This window comes from Solea senegalensis, linkage group LG5 (genome assembly GCF_019176455.1).
Source record: "Solea senegalensis isolate Sse05_10M linkage group LG5, IFAPA_SoseM_1, whole genome shotgun sequence".
Taxonomy (NCBI): Eukaryota; Metazoa; Chordata; class Actinopteri; order Pleuronectiformes; family Soleidae; genus Solea; species Solea senegalensis.
Window position 1 is genome coordinate 7,980,941 of NC_058025.1, and position 16,613 is coordinate 7,997,553.

Below are 16,613 nucleotides of genomic sequence, written 5' to 3' on the forward strand. Positions count from 1 at the left end.
TTGTTATTTGTGTCGCACCTGTGAATGAGAACCACATTCACAACAAGAAGATGGAAACTGTTTAAGGAAAAAGAAAGAAATCAGCAAACAACTGTGAATTAGTAGCGGACTATCGTGGGTGCATTATAAAAAATGGAAACGGTTTAAATGTAAAAAAAAATTTTACTGGTCAACTTGTAAATATGTACGGATCTCTGTCCATTATTGTCTCACCATTGGCCAGTTTTGCTCTTAGAAACTTAATTAATTAAAGTGGGTTTTTTTCCCAACTAAAATGTTCATAAAGTTCAGTACTTACAGGGCCTTTATGGGGCCCTAAACAGGATTATATTTGGGACCCCTTTACCACCACCTTAGAGAAGGCTGTGCTTGATTATTATTGATACAAATGTAGGCTTATAAATTGCATTAATTGTAGTTGTGTTATTTATTCCAAACTAGTGTTACTCATGTTTGTTTGTTTTAACATTAGAGGGCAGTAACATTAATTTAATTCACACTTTTGTATTCAAAGTGAAGCACCAAGTGTGCCGATACTGAACTTGAATTAGAAGTAAACCAGTTTAATGACGAATGTGAATGAGCAAAATAAAACCAAATAATTTAACCTCAACACTGTTTAGATATCTAAAGATATCTAGATTTCTTTAATATGTTAAAATGTTTTTTTTCTCTACTCGCTACTGGCAACCCCTTAGTTTTCCTATGCCTTGGGTCGGCTCTGATCATTGTAATATTTGCTATATTTTATCAGGCGGAAGGAAAAATGGAAAATCAACCAAATACAAGTCAAAAATAAATTGGAAAATAAATATACAAAATAAATCTTGTGAAAATAAACCTCCATGAAGACTAGTCTGGGGCTGTGGATAACCTGTCAGATTAAAGTAGTGGTATTGTCCCATCCATGGATGGATTACTGAACGGGCCAGGGGCCCAAGGGTTCAGGGGGCCCTGAAGCACAAGCCTCTGTGCTACTATCCCCATATCTTTGCTACTATTTAATTTAATCCCAACGTTTTCCTGGGGCCCCTCATCCAAATAACAATGGTCATTATGTGATGTCTTCATGGGGCCTCTTAGGCGATGTTATCCACCTCTTAATAGGGCCCTCAGTCAAATTAAGTTAAATGATGTGTCTAAAAGGGCCACTCACTCATATTTTTAGTATCATTGTTAAAAGTATTAGTCAGGTGTTGCCTTAAAAAAAGCACATTAAGAGTGTGGGGGCCCCTTTTCCAGTCTGAGCCCAGGGCCCCCACTGCCTCATAATCCGTCCCAGGTCCCATCACTGAGCGGGAATTGTTGACAGGTCACGTGTGGACCTTAGCGCTCCCACGCGGACTCATCCTTTATCCACGCTCCCGCTCCACGTCTCGCGCACGACGTCCTCTCATTGGCCGGTTGTTCGGCGGACCCCGGAGCTGCAGGGTCGCTCTCCTCGGTGCTGAAATCGCTGCTTCTCCTCGAAGACAATGTGAACGACGATGAGGCGGAAAGGAGCGTCACGCCAATGCACACAAACATGGACGATGATCTGTTCCAACTGAGACAGCTGCCGTGAGTAAAACACACTCTCTCCGCATCTCAACGCCTTTGTTTCTCCGTGATATTCGGTCAATTGTCGAGCGTGTGTTTGTCCGACACGCCGTCCTCTGACAGCCTCGCGTCGTGTTTACATGATTATCTCTGTGTGGAGCACAGAAAAATAACAGCAGTCATTTCATTTGATAGCACATTAAAACAGACAGCCCTCTCTCCCTGATGGTACCGCAGGTTGTTTACAGCAGCATTTCTCTTAGAAGACTTATTTATTCCCAGGGAGCAGCTTTACTGATATTTATCTCTGATGTGTTTTATATTATAAACACATGTCAGTGTTTGTTGTCATGCCTCAGTGTCTATTCGTGATTTACTTCAACCCTGCTGCACATGCTTGAAGCTCAAATCAGTGAATCCAATCCAGATTTATTCAGCAGACTTGACCAAAGTGTGTCTACATGACATTGTAGTTCTATAAACATGTCATAACTGATTCAGAACTGTATTGTCTAAACTTATAACTTGTTACATTTGTTGTATTTCGGCTCCCGGCCTCTCTCTTCTATCTCTACCACCTCCCTCTTCTCTTCCTCCTTTCTCTCCCCTTTCCCCTCTCCTCTGTCCCCCATTTTTCCTTTCACCCCAACCGGTCGAGGCAGATGGCCGCACATCTTTGAGTCTGGTTCTGTCAGAGATTTCTTCCTGTTAAAAGGAAGCTTTTTACTCTATGTTGTCATTTTGCGCTATACAAATAAAATAGAATTGAATTCAAAGTGCTGTATGTGGTGTAAATACATAAAGCAGAATAAAAAAGTGAATTATAAAACTAATGAAACACAGATACAAGGTCAATGAAAAATATAAAACACTAAAAACAATGACTTTTTTAATCGATTATTTTCTGAATTAATCCAGTACTTGTTTGGTCCATTAAATGTCAGATAAAATGTTGATTGATGTTTCCCCAATCCTCAAAATGACGATGTCTTCCAAAGTTTTAGTTTGTCCACAAACCAAAGCTGTTCAGTGTGAGTGATTTCGTTAACCAGAGAATAATCACATGTAAGAATCTGAAATCTCATTATCAAAACAGTTGATGATTAATTTAGTAATCGCGTAATAATCGACTAATCAACTAAATTGAACAATCAGAAGAGCATAAATAAGTAAAGAATACAAAATGTAAAGAATAAAAAGAGTGTCACTGCACTATTTGGTATTAAAAGCCATCCTGAATAAATATGTTATTTATTTCTATTGTTGCGTAACCACTTTTTGTATTTTATCCTGAAGAGCTTGACAGTGGAAATAACTGTAGCTTACAGAGAAAGACAGACGTTCCTGGATGAACTTGTTCCCTTACAAACTCGTATGCGGCAATGATGTTCATTTCAAGTCGACGGTGGTGTAATAATCACAGTGATTAGACATCACTGGCTCGCTCTCTCTCGAAGTTCTCTTTGCATGATTCAACTAATTATTATGCACACGTGGGAGAGGATTACATCCTCCATCACTAGAAAAACATACACTTGCCTGGATAATTAGCTTTTATAAGCTTGTCAGGCAGCAGAGTTAAGTGTGCAGAGCTGCTTTCACTTGGCATTTCATCCATAGGACAGCATCACCGCCCATTAACAAAATCACAGATAGAAAAAGCTCGTAGATCACCTAGGCAACAGCCTCTGACTCTCATCTGCACTCAGGTTTGTCCTGGCACTGTAGTCTCCTGAAAAATAATCTGACCGGTCATTTGGCAGTATGTGAGTCCTCCAATTTCCCTGCTCTCGTTGTAATGACCTGCTTATATTTGTTGGTTTTTTTTGTATGTAGTGTTGTCCGCTTCCGACGCACAGGTGAGAGCACGCGCTCCGAGGATGACGGCGAGAACAGAGAGCAGGTTATCAGGATTGCTGCAGAGCAGACTGACCTGGAGTCTGTGGCTCTCACAGATGGAGCTCCAGTACCACGGGAGTTTGCCAACCCCACTGATGGTACAGTATGGCAGTTTTGGTTTGAAATCCTCAATCCTACTTGACATACTTGGATTAGACTCACATGCTCTCTCGTTCCTTCAGACACGTTCATGGTTGAAGATGCCGTAGAGGCCATAGGCTTTGGGACATTTCAGTGGAAGCTCTCCATCCTCACTGGTCTATCCTGGGTGAGAAATGCTTTGTCCTTTGAATCAGTTATTGTCTGATCGCATGGTTTGGAAACGTGTCTCAGCAAGACAGTTAGAGCGCTCAGGAAACTATTTTAAATCATGTTCGGAGCCTTCTAAACAGTGAATTTGAGCTCCTCACCTTTTATACTCAAACCTACACGTCACTTTATTTTTTTATTTATTTATTTATTTATTTATTTATTGTAGTATTGTCCAATGGCTGTGTTATTTATGTATGATGTATTTTAAGTCGTGATGAGTGGAGGCTAGAGCAATTTAAGCCTCAGAACACTTTTTACCATTACTATGTCTAAATGTATATACAGAGGCCATAAGAATGTGCAATATAAAGTGTCTTATATCCTTTTTTTCAGCACAACCTATAGGCAATCTGATTAAATTGTTTTTGTTTTTCAATTTTTTTCCCATTATATATACACACCTGAGCAAAAAGAACAAAAAATAAAACTCGTATTGAATTTGTGAAATTTGGAAATTTGTCCCATTTCAAAGTTCGCTTGGCACGTTTTTATGAGCAAACATAAAAGAAAGAAAGTCTATTATTTTGTGACTTCTGCACAATTATCACTTCTCTCTGTTTTTAAAAATACTATGCGATATATAATTTATCCTAACTTTCTCTTAACAACACACAAGGAGACGAAAAACATGCATTTTGTGAAGCCTGAAGATGTCTTCTTTAGTTTATATAATGTTTATATTCAATATATCATGTCTGTGCTGTCTGTTGGCTGTTTGTCTGAGGAGGCCACTGTCTTAAAACTGCAAAACAAATCTACTGTGAATTGTCACTTGTGTGTTTGTTTAGATGGCAGATGCCATGGAGATGATGATCCTGAGCATCTTAGCCCCACAGCTTCACTGTGAATGGAGACTGCCCAGCCTCGAGGTGGCACTGCTCACGTCGGTACTGAAGCTCTCTAATGTCCATAAAGTGCTTGTGCTTTCGTTGCCTGACGACCTCCCTGATGGTTATCGATCGAGTGCTTGAATTGAACCGTGACAGCCCTGTGGAGCACCAACAGTGGTGCTCCTAATGGTTTCTAATGTCTGTAGATATGGCGCGTGCAACATGAGACAACTTGTAAACAAAGGAACCGCAGTGGATTTTAGCGACCGCGTTTGAACAGTGCATATTTCTAATAAAATATCTCATTGTGATGCACAGCATTCATACTAACATTTAAAAGAAAAAAGCACATTCAGTAAATTATAATGACTCACACCAAAACATAAAGCTGTTACACACTGACAGGAGGATGAAAACGCTAATCTCTTTACTCGGGGGAAAATCCAAGGTCGGTCGGTACACAGTAAACAGTCCATAAACAAAAGCACAAAATGCAGAGGCAAAAACAGAATCGAAAACAGGTGAAAGATCATCAACCAGTGGTTCTCAAACCTTTTTATACCAATTTATACCACCTGAGAAAATATCGAGCTCTTGAAGTAGCACCATTAACATCAATGGTAAAATACAGTGGTGTAAATAAATAAGTCGAGCATAAGTCTGCCTCCAGATTTTTTACAGGAGGCAGATTTATTCTCAATAAGATACGTTGCTCTCTCATCATCCTCCTCTTCCCTCACATACACTTCACACACTGGTATAGTGCCATTATTGTTGTTAATTGTTTTTTACGCACTCTGATCACATACCCTGGTGCAGTATATACAGTAGAACAGTATTTCTGATTTTTCCTCCAAGTAACACCAGAGGAAGCATATGTACCACAGTTTGATAACCATGGAATTTGAAAATCAAGGAATATATATATATGTACTACAAGAGGTTGGGGATGATTATGGGCGGGGTTAGCAATCAGGTCACAGGAAGTGAAGAATCTGAAATGAGAAGTCAACACCAAAATAAAAAAGGAAATGAACGATTCAATCAAATAACACAAAACATCACCTTAACAGATGACAGATGTAACAAAGGCTGTTGTACTGTTTACAGTGTGTACGTTTACAGGTTGTCCATCATATTATTGCTGTTTTTAATTGATTGCAGGCCGTGTTTATTGGGATGATGATCAGCTCCTCTCTTTGGGGAAACATCGCTGACAGATACGGCAGGAAGACGGTAAGTTTCCAATGATTTGCATCAATTTGACATGGAGTTGATTTATGTTTGTGTTTACTGTAAGACAAACATATGTGTTTTCCACATGTTCACACACACACACACACAGGGTCTGAAGATGAGCGTGTTGTGGACCATGTTCTATGGCGTGATGAGTGCGTTTGCACCCATCTACGGCTGGATCCTTGTCCTCCGTGCACTGGTGGGCTTTGGCATAGGAGGAGCTCCACAGTCGTGAGTTAACAGAATTCATCGTTGTGTCAAACGACGCTGTTGTTAATGATTCAAGATTTTGGATTAACAGCGAAAATGTCTTGTCTTTATCAGGGTGACACTGTATGCTGAATTTCTGCCGATGAAGTCTAGAGCCACGTGTATCCTGCTGATTGAGGTATGCGCCAACCTGTATTATGTCACACTACTAAACATCCACTTACCCATAACCATAGTGTTTAAGCCTCAGTACAGAAGTTCTGAGGAATTCTGAGTATGGCTGCAACTAACAATCATTTTCTTGATTAATTGAGTACTTGTTTGGTACGTAAAATGTCAGAAAATCTTGAAAAATGTTGATCAGTGTTACCCAAACCTTGATGATGATGATGTTCTCAAATGTCTTGTTTTGTCCACAAACCAAAATTATTCCGTTTTAATGATTTCTTTGTTACACGGAGCAAAGAAACCAGAAACTATTCAAATTTAAGAAGCTGAAAAACCATAGAACTTGTTGGAATTGTTAAAAAGAGTGTTTGTGTTAGCGAGAAGTTGGACACTGTCCACTGTCTCGCTCCGCCGTTGACGTGACATTCCATGCACCACAATGAGTGAGTAACGTGAAACAGGAGAGAGCAAATGACGTGATGCCAGGGAACATTCCAAGATCTCTGGTTTACCAAAGAAAATTACAAAGACTGACTTTGACCAAAGATCCCAAGGACAATCACTTGTCCAGATGCAAATCAATAAAAATGGATGCCACGAGCAAAGCGGCTCTTACAAGTTGCCCTCTCATCTTAAGATAATGTTAGAACATTCACTCCTTGAATCTGAGGGAATTGGTCCTGGAAAGTCCTTGAGTTTAATGACAACCGAGGTGTGGGAACCCTGGTTTTACTAGTTTTGTATTCTATTTTGTTCAGCCATACACACAGACGTCTCCCTTTACTGGTGCTTTGTAGCTGTTGTGCTTCCACCTCACCTCACCTCAGTCAGTCATGATGTGAAGTCACTTCCTGTGTGCAGTGCAGGACTGTCATTGGCGACACGAGGAAAACACTAAGACACCCAGAAAGAATTGTGTGGAGCTGAGAGGCTTAATCAGCATTGTGTGAACTCATCACTGTAATGACACCGCAGAAAACAGAAAACAGAAAACATGCACAGCACTGTTTTTCTCTGTTTTGCTCATAAAATGACAATAACATGACATTTTTGTTTTTCTGAGTTACTTTGACTGTGTTTGCTTTTGCAGATATTTTGGGCCTTGGGCACCGTGTTTGAGGTCCTCTTAGCGATCCTGGTGATGCCCACTCTGGGCTGGCGCTGGCTGTTGGGCCTTTCTACCATTCCTCTCTTCATCTTTTCCATCCTGTGTTTCGTGAGTATGATGACGTCATCGGTCTTGCGACGTCTTACTATATGTGAAGACATCAGATTACAGCTTTGACATTTTTTTTTGGTGGGTTGGCGGAGCAGTGGCTTCCAGAGAGCGCACGATACGACGTGCTGACAGGAAACCAAGAAAAAGCTCTGGCCACGCTGAAGCGCATCGCCGCAGAGAATGGAGCACCAATGCCACTGGGAAAACTAGTCGCTGCCAGACAGGTGCAGTCTGTTTTCTACAAAACACATTATTCATGTATGGCCAGCTGTCGTGTTGAACACCGTCTCCACTTTTAATCAGGAGGAACGTGGAAAGATTCAAGACTTATTTTCATCAAAATTTCGCTGGACCACCGTCCTGCTGTGGTTTATCTGGTAAACAAAATTCTCCTTGTTCAACGAACATGATGAATCTGTGTTTTATGACGAATGAGCTCTGTTTCATTATTGTTTTCTCAGGTTTGCAAATGCCTTCTCCTACTATGGACTGGTGCTACTGACCACTGAGCTGTTTCAGGAGGGAGGCGCATGTGGAAGTGAGTCACACACAAAGAACATGCATTTAAACTTGGCACAGCCATGACGGTGACAAGGTCGTTTATTGACTCGTGTGATTCATTATCGTCAGCATTTAATGGTGAAGGCTCCGTATTTATATAGCACTTTTCTAGTCTTGATGAAAGCTGCTTTTACACTACAGTTTCTGCCACTCACACTTTCATCACACATTCACACACACACTGCCAGCACAGGAGCAACGTTTCTACCAACCTTTACCTTTACTCCACTACATTTCCTCTAACTATATTTGTTACTCGTTACTACCAAATAAAATCAGAAGAAGAGTTTGTAATGGTCTGTATTTATATAGAGCTTTTCACTATAGTTTTGCTATTCAGCCATTCGCACACTGCATGGGGTTAAGTGTCTTGCTCAAGGACACATATAGGCTAGAAGAGCCAGGAATTTAACCCACAACCTTTCAGTTGAATGGCAACTCACCCTACCACAGAGCTACCACGGCTCAATCCTTACTCCTCCCCTTTTTAAGTTAACTTAAGTTTTACTTCTAAAACTTAAGTACATTTTATATCAGAAAATTACTTTTGATACTGTCCTTTAGTACAGTAAATGTCATATACTTTAAGACTTTTACCTAAGTAATATTATAAAAAAGTGACTTCAACTTCTACCAAAGTCTATTTCTGGTAAAGATACTTTTTCTCAAGTATCCCTTTAAGGTACTTATACAAGACTGCAGATCATGGAAATGATGCATCCGATATGTCACAGCATAGTACTCTGTGAAGTGAGCGTCACTGTAGACTGTAGACCGAGTGACTGCCTGTTGTTGTTTTGTGCCGCCCTCTAGTGTCCAAAGGCAATAAGATGGAGCCCCCTTGCAGCTTGGAGTGTAAATATCTAAACTCTGATGACTATAAAGATCTACTGTGGACAACGCTGTCTGAATTCCCAGGTACATGTTTCTTTATTCTCTTCAACATGTAATACTGTATTTTCCAGTAAATATGTATGGTGGTCATGTATGGTGACTGGCTTTTGACATCTAGTCTTTACAACAGTGTTTATTGTGGAAGTCAGGTATTGTTACCACATGTGAACTAATGTAATATCGTGATTATTAACATGTTTTGATGAAATTGAATTTATTATTATACTGCTGATGTTTGTTTTTTCACTGAAGGCCCTTTATGCAGACAGTTATTGAATGCTGATCAGTATTTACTTGTATCCCTGATAAACCAGACCAGTCAAACAGAGAGATGACCTGGAGAGAGCAGTGACAGTAACTAAGATTAGTGCTTACCTGTTGTTGCTTATGTTATTATTCTGTTTGGACTTGAGTTTGTAAGCTGTTATTTTTTGTTTACTAATTTACTAAATTGACATCATGTGCTTTTCTATAAGAAGGCCGACATTAGCAGGAATTGGAAAGTAGATTAGAAAACTGAAAAACATATCACTTCCTGTGCGCAGTAGAGAAAAGTGTCTGGGTGACACAAGCTTTAAACACCACTCTATTGAGAAACAAAGAGAGAGTCATGTGAAGCTGATGTGTTTTAACGTGAAATGATTTGACAACTGTTTCTGTTTATTTTGCACAGGACTGCTGGTGACACTGTGGGCTATTGATCGACTGGGAAGGAGGAAGACTATGGCGCTGTGTTTCTTTGTCTTCTCGCTGTGTATCATTCCACTCTATGGCTGTGTTGGGAGGTACTGTGGGCCACACTTTCATTTTTTTTTTCCAAACATCTGACGGAGTGTGGACGCTGTGTTCATCCACTCTAAATGACACTGATCAATCTCTTGCAGAACGTCCATGACTGTGTTAATATTCATCGCCAGAGCCTTCATCGCAGGAGGGTTCCAGGCGGCCTATGTGTACACTCCCGAGGTTAGATATTCAATTACGCTGCAGTGTTTTGCTTGTATTGTTTAATATGCAAACAGAGTTTAGCCCAGCTTACATTAAATCAATAGCTGAGCAAAGAGAGACAGATCTGAGCAGTGTTGCGTAAAACTCCTGCAGGTTTACCCAACAGCAACCAGGGCTTTGGGCCTGGGAACAAGCAGTGGAATGGCCAGAGTTGGTGCACTCATTACACCATTTGTTGCACAGGTAACTCTCAGCTGTTACTTTTGAAATTTAAATACAGAATAACATGAACAGGGGTTAAGATATTTGTTTCTGGCCTTCATCCTGCAGGTGATGCTTGAGTCCTCCATATACCTGGCTCTGTCCGTGTACTGCTGCTGCTGCCTGCTGGCCGCCATCGCCTCATGTGCACTGCCAATTGAGACGACAGGCCGGGGCCTGCAGGAGTCCAGCCATCGGGAATGGGGCCAAGAGATGATGGGCCGGGCCTCCTCCCACAGCTCAGAAGGAATCCCTCACTCTGGCTCCCAGGGATGAGGACACGCCGGCTGGAGAACAACGGAGGACACTGCAGTGGAGAGGAGAGGCAACAGAGCTACACCAGCTTTCCGTGTCCATCTCCAGTCCCACCCTATGACCCTGTAAGCCAGGCAGCGCAACCTTTTCACACGTCACTGTACTTGTAGTCTACAACCGCCATTGCTGTCACAGTTTTTCCACAGTGTTAGTGCACACAGGGTGACTGGGAAAAACCAAACGACCTGAACAAGTCAGAGAAAAAAATGGTGGGCACGTTTGGAAACCTTATTGAAGAAGCAGGAATTCAAATATTCAAAGTATTTGAATCCTGTTTTTCTAATGTAAAAGAAATAAAAGAGCAGCCAATAAAGTGTTAGATGAATTCGCTTCAAACAACTATCTTTTTTTAAGAGCCTTAAAACTACCCATTTAATTTGTGGTTGAGAGATCTGCTCTTAACTCAGTGGAAAAACCTGCTTTTATTTGCATTCTGGACTAATTGCCTCTCAAAATGCATTAATAACAAACTTGGCTTGACAAAAAGTACAATGCTGGAGAAAAGAATAGCTCAACATCAAAGAAGATCAGTCAGTTAAGTCTAGAGTTTGTGTCAAGGGAATGAAAGGACAAAGTAGACAGTCAGTCATCATTATACTTTTTATTTAAACTAGAATATTTCACATTCTAGTATTTATTCTCTCATAAAAAGTAAGGTTAAGACAGATTTAACTCCAGTTATGGAGTGTCCACTGATCCTGGACAAATTATAAAAGTTTACATTCAAGTATTAGGACATTGCAATTTCGACACTGCAATGACCCAAATGTGTCTCAAATTTAAATAGCAGTAAATGAGTATATGGTGTTAGGACCACAAAGTCATGTTGCATCTTTTGCTTCACTCAGAGATTGTGCACAGATGGAACTCATTCACCCGGATGTTACTTTTTGTCTCTCTGTGAAAAGCGCATTGATACCTGGTTTAGTGTTGTCTTTGCTTTTGTTTGTTTAAAAAAAAAAAAAGGTGATGTGGAAAAAGACTTTGACAAATCTGTTTCTATGAGTAACACACTGATCAAAGTAATAAAAAACAACAACACAAACGAACACAGCATCCAGCACAGATCCAGCAGCAGGCTCACACTTAACCTGCCAGTGTTTGAGATAGAGTACTGCGTTGTGTGTCTGTGTGTCTGTGTGCACAGATTCTTGTCAATACTCTAGGTGTAAATGTGTATAATATCATAGTAAATGATCTTTCAAAAAGAGCACTGGATTCCTGTTGTTATTTTATACTAAAGAAAATCTAAGATTTGGCTTCATCGCCAAATAATGTCAGTATCTACTTTTACTGAGCTTTTCATTGTCATTTTCAAATTATTGCTTCCATAGATGAACCATCTATTAATTAATACTGGACGGGACTTTTTGTAACATTTCATCATGTTACCCCCACTGATTTCTAGTACTGTACACTGGCAAATTGCACTAAATTAAAAGGCACTGATTATGAAATTTAAATTGTAGTGTCTTCACCATGACTCAAATTTACAAGCGAGCTCTTGGTCCGCTGCCTTTTTTGTCGACGATCTGACCGAAGAGCCTCGCTGCCTCCTCAGCGCAGCCCCTGTGAATGGTGAGTCCGAAACCTCCATGGCCGTAGTTGTGGATCACCTAAAATAATGTCACAATATTTTTGTACAAGATCATACGATGGTCATTTTTCAGTTAAAAGTCCCGGTCAAAAAGTATGACTTACCTCCATGTTAGTTGCACCAGCCTGAATGGTCTCCCGCTCCAGTCGGACTTTAGTTCTAACAGGTCTGAGGCCGGACCAGTCGTCCACTATCTTGGCATGCTAGTGTTGGACAACAAGACATTGAAGTTGTCCCACGTTTGCACCATGAAAATGTGTCTATGGTCTATTTTAAACATTGTATTATTCTCATGTAACTGAAAACTATAGACTGTAATATAATAATTGTCTTTTTTTCTGCTGGCTGAAAAAAGATACATTAAATACATTAAAATGGAAGTCTTTTGGAAAACTCGATTTGTAACATCAATAAACCTTTTTTTCCTGAGGAGTTAAAACGTGTCAATCATGAGTTTCAGGTTTTCTTCAGTAGCACAGGATGTCACTTTTGTAATCTATGATTTAATTAAGATTAAAATCGATCGATGGTAGAGGACATATGAGTGTTAGATAGCTGTATCTTTGTGTCTGTGAATCTGCGGGTGAAAAAACTTGCCATGGTGCCAGTGAAATCACAAAGCTTTAAGGGTTCAAAATGGAAGTTTGTTTTGCAACTGGAAGTCTATGACCATAGGTATCTCTGTCAAAGCCAACATGATTTACAGAGTGAAGGAATTTATCATCTGAAAAATGACTCCCTGACAATCAACCTTTTAGCATCAGCTAACCTGGAGACTGGGCACGAGCTTGCAGGCCTCTTCCCAGATGTCCTTATGGTCAATGGAGTTGTTCTGTTCACTCCAGTTTCCAATCTGGCAAACCCCACCCACAGTCACAAGACGACTCCTGCAGACAAGAGAAATTTAGAAATAAGAAATAAATCAAAACAATATAAATCCAAATGCTACTACCAGCTGACATTGCAGACACTACTGAAAATGTGTCTGCAGCCATTCATGGTATGGTGTCACTCGCACTACCCTGGGATGATGTACGGCGAGTTGTAGAATCCCGTCTTAAAGTTGTGGGTAATAATCCAATGCTTCAACCACGGAGCATCCACCTGAAACGCAGGGAAACAACACGACTCGTCCACTATTTCTCCTGCACTTTTATAGCTGCTCATACAAACTATAAACAGACAATTAAAGTCATTCACTCTCACCTTCACAATCTGACCGCGGCCTGGTTTCAGGTCTGGGTCCGGCTGAAGATCACCTGATCTCACACCAGTGCAGTTAATGATCACATCTGCCCCAGTTTCTGCCAACTGCAACAGGCAAGGACAATAAGAGATAACAACAGCGATTACAACAGAGACATTCTGGAGAAGTTGGAGTTTAAGCAACTACAATAATGACTCACCTCCTTGAAGGACTCTATTTTCCTGTGGTAAAATTTCACTCCACGCTTCTGCAACCTGAAGTAGTGAATAACAAGGTGTTTAAATGGAGCACATAGTTGATTTAGTCATTTTGATCAGAACACGTCACACATTTGATGAGTGATTAATCATTTTGAGTGTTTTTCAGCGTCTTAAAGGTGAATTTATAACAAAAGAAATCAATCGCAGACTTTGATTTGTGGACCAAGCAAGATACGGAAACGACGATCAACATTTTTCAACATTTTCTGGACCGAACAATTATCGATTAATCATGAAAATGATTGTATTCCACATATTCCATATTAGACATGATGGATATTAGACAAAATGGTCATCACTATCAATGGTTTCTAAACTGACACTGAGAACGTCTTGACCATGTGAGATAAGATAACATTTTATTGATCTCAGAGGGTAGATACAGGATTTATGGGCCAGTGGTTGGTCGGTGGTGGTGTTTAATGTCAGCTGGCATCTGCGATGTTACTTTATCATCTTATTTATAGGCCAGTGAACAAATCCCAGAGTTTTTTTTATAGCCACCAATCTGTGTTCTCTTTCATCTTTGTGCTGGGTCGTAAACGTTGCATCACACAGGTGCCACATTATGACGAAACAGAGTTCAGTTCAGAGCTTGTGAAAGTTTTAATGCTGAAATAAGTTAAATACTCACCAATCCATCAGCCAGGGCAAGTAAGTTTTGCCTTCCACCATGAGAGCAGTGTTGAACCACCCATAACTGGACATAGAAAGAAGACCCAAATATAATCTGAGAGCTTCATCAGACAAAGACAGTGAGAGAGTCTTTCTGTTGTACTGTGGTGGTCATGGATAATCTCGTCTTATCAACACCACAGAGCGAGAACCTACCTGTATCCAGGAAACAACTGCAGCTCCCGGTCACTGAGGTTTCTGAAACCCAGGACAGAATCTTTAAAGGAAGGATCCTGCAAACAAAACGCAACCATGAGAGAGGCTCCTTCGTTTTTTTCAACACGGAGCCCTCATGTGATCTAGATTGTTTACTTTTAACATGTGGTGTGATGAAAAAGCAAACCAAATATGTATCTATGTAGATTGTATAAAGATAAAGATTTATAGTTCTTTTTTTTGACCTGCTATCATAGAAGCTGTCAGTGTCATTTGAGGTCAGTTTTACTGTGTGTGTGTGTGTGTGTGTGTGTGCTTAAAGAGACAAACACTACTCACTGGGGTTGGTTCAGTGCAGACGTTATAGCCAGACTGAAGGAATATACCCATTTTTATGGACTCTGGTGAATTGAGGAAGCTCAGCAAGTAGTCAAATGTCTCTTTATTCCATTGTCTGAAGGTAAGGACAAATACAGCATTAAAGGGGGTACTGACTATTTTGTAGCCTGTGTAAAGAAGAGAAACAAAAGGCGCTTACGTCTCATTGACGTTGCCTTTGTCGTACAGGTACGGCTGCCAGAAGCCAGCAGCTCCATCACTCGTGGTCAGTGGAGTGAAACGGTCTGCGTACACCTCGATGGTCAGAGGAGTGACAGTGGAATGATAGTGCTCATAGATGCTCTGAGCCGTCGATAGCCCGATGACACCAGCTCCAATCACTGCCACGCGCATGTCTGCACAAATATGAGATACAACAACAAATGAAAGTTAGTCATCATATATTCCTTTACTGTTTAGACAGAGGTTTACAGGCCTGAAATGCAAAAACAAAACAACATAAAATAAGCTTTCACAGCAGCCATAACACAGTTACAGGGTTTTACAGTTACTACTCATGCTACATTTATTAATTTATTCTAGAAGTGTTTTTTTGAGACCAGGGGCGCGATTTTAACTTAGTTTTATCATGTTCTTATTCCACGAATGACTATGTTTGTCATGTCTGTAATAGGGCTGTTGATTATTTTCTCGATTAATCGAGGAATCGTTTGGCCCATAAAATGTAAGACAGTGTTGAAGAATGTTGAGATGTGTTTCTCAAACCAGGAAATGATGATGATGTTGTTTCCCAAATATCTTTTTTTTAGTTAATAGAAAATGAAGAACTCACACGCGACCAATCATTTACTGGGACAGGAATTGTACCAATGCATTTTCAAGGCTGGATTCTGGTTTTACTGGGGTTGTTGGAAGCAGTTTTTCCCCCTAAGAGGATTAATAATTGTGATATTTCTTCATACTTAACGTCTGTGTTACTAATGCTCTTTCTTTCAGCAATATCCTGAAATCAGAGACAGTTTGGTAGCTTTTTGTCCCTAGAAGATTGAAACAGCATTCATTTTGGTTCCCAAGCATTCAAATATTGACTCTTTTTTCGTGTCCTTTTTATTTCTTACTCACAAACACAAAGAATTAAATCACTTCATCATGTCACTTGCTAAATCTAATATTCACAACTCTTCTATAGAAGCCATCCTTTATTATTTTCCAGAATCAGAATCAGCAGCAACCGAGTGTCAAAGTACGTAAAAAAGTACAGGTAATAAAAAAAGGAACAAGGTGTTCAGTGCAAAAGGATATAAAATAGATAAATAGATAGTATGTACAGTGGTGACTGATATTAAACCATAAATATTGTACTTTTTGCACACTTGGGATACAACAGAGACTTGTTATTACTTTGTTGGTTCCCAAAAATTTGAGTAGACTATTATTATTTTGTATTAAAAGTCCAGCTGCATATTACGTAACAGAGAGCAACGTGTACGTGAGTCTTGATCAAAGCAGCATTTCAGAGGTGACTGCAGAGGAAAACTGACTACGAAGTGCTGCATTATTTAAAACACAAATGCACACAGTGGATGCGGACACTCTGTAGATAAATCACTCATCTAATTGAAAAAGTTCGAACTTTACCTCCAGTCTGGTATTCGGCTGCAGGATCTGCGGAAGTTGAGTCGCACACAACCGACTCATAACACTTCTCCTGACACCGCCCGCCAGCCAATCAGTGAGGAGGCTTGACGACGAGGGGGCGGGGTCAGGGCAAGAGCACGAGAGCTCACAACTAGGGGGCGGAGTCAGCGCAGTTGTAGACATTCGTCACGTACCATCTGTCAAGAACAGAGCAGACTGCACGTTTCATACATATACTATATAGATAGATAGATAGATAGATAGATACAGAAATCCTGCACTTTTAACTTCTTTTCACGGACGTTTCGTTTTCTTCAGTCAGACAGATAATGTGATGCATCGCTAT

At 40.3% G+C, this 16,613-nt stretch overlaps 2 protein-coding genes across 2 annotated transcripts; one reads left to right on the plus strand and one right to left on the minus strand.

Moving 5' to 3' along the window:
* The first annotated feature begins 1,232 nt into the window (after nt 1-1,232).
* On the plus strand, nt 1,233-11,605 carry svopa (SV2 related protein a). Its single transcript, XM_044025586.1, has 16 exons — nt 1,233-1,560; nt 3,376-3,536; nt 3,621-3,706; nt 4,539-4,637; nt 5,745-5,816; nt 5,926-6,050; nt 6,144-6,207; nt 7,288-7,413; nt 7,512-7,640; nt 7,720-7,793; nt 7,878-7,954; nt 8,791-8,895; nt 9,545-9,656; nt 9,756-9,837; nt 9,973-10,062; nt 10,150-11,605. The coding sequence occupies exons 1-16, from the start codon at nt 1,514-1,516 to the stop codon at nt 10,354-10,356; spliced, it is 1,656 nt and encodes a 551-aa protein (XP_043881521.1). The 5' UTR covers nt 1,233-1,513; the 3' UTR covers nt 10,357-11,605.
* LOC122769218 (D-amino-acid oxidase-like) lies at nt 11,345-16,350 on the minus strand. The gene is made up of 11 exons (XM_044025587.1): nt 16,268-16,350; nt 14,829-15,024; nt 14,630-14,744; nt 14,291-14,367; nt 14,094-14,159; nt 13,399-13,453; nt 13,199-13,303; nt 13,014-13,096; nt 12,762-12,879; nt 12,097-12,195; nt 11,345-12,011 (listed from the first exon to the last, which is right to left on the minus strand). Exons 2-11 carry the CDS (start codon nt 15,020-15,022, stop codon nt 11,886-11,888), a joined length of 1,038 nt encoding a protein of 345 aa, XP_043881522.1. The 5' UTR covers nt 15,023-15,024; nt 16,268-16,350; the 3' UTR covers nt 11,345-11,885.
* Nucleotides 16,351-16,613: the final 263 nt, after the last annotated feature.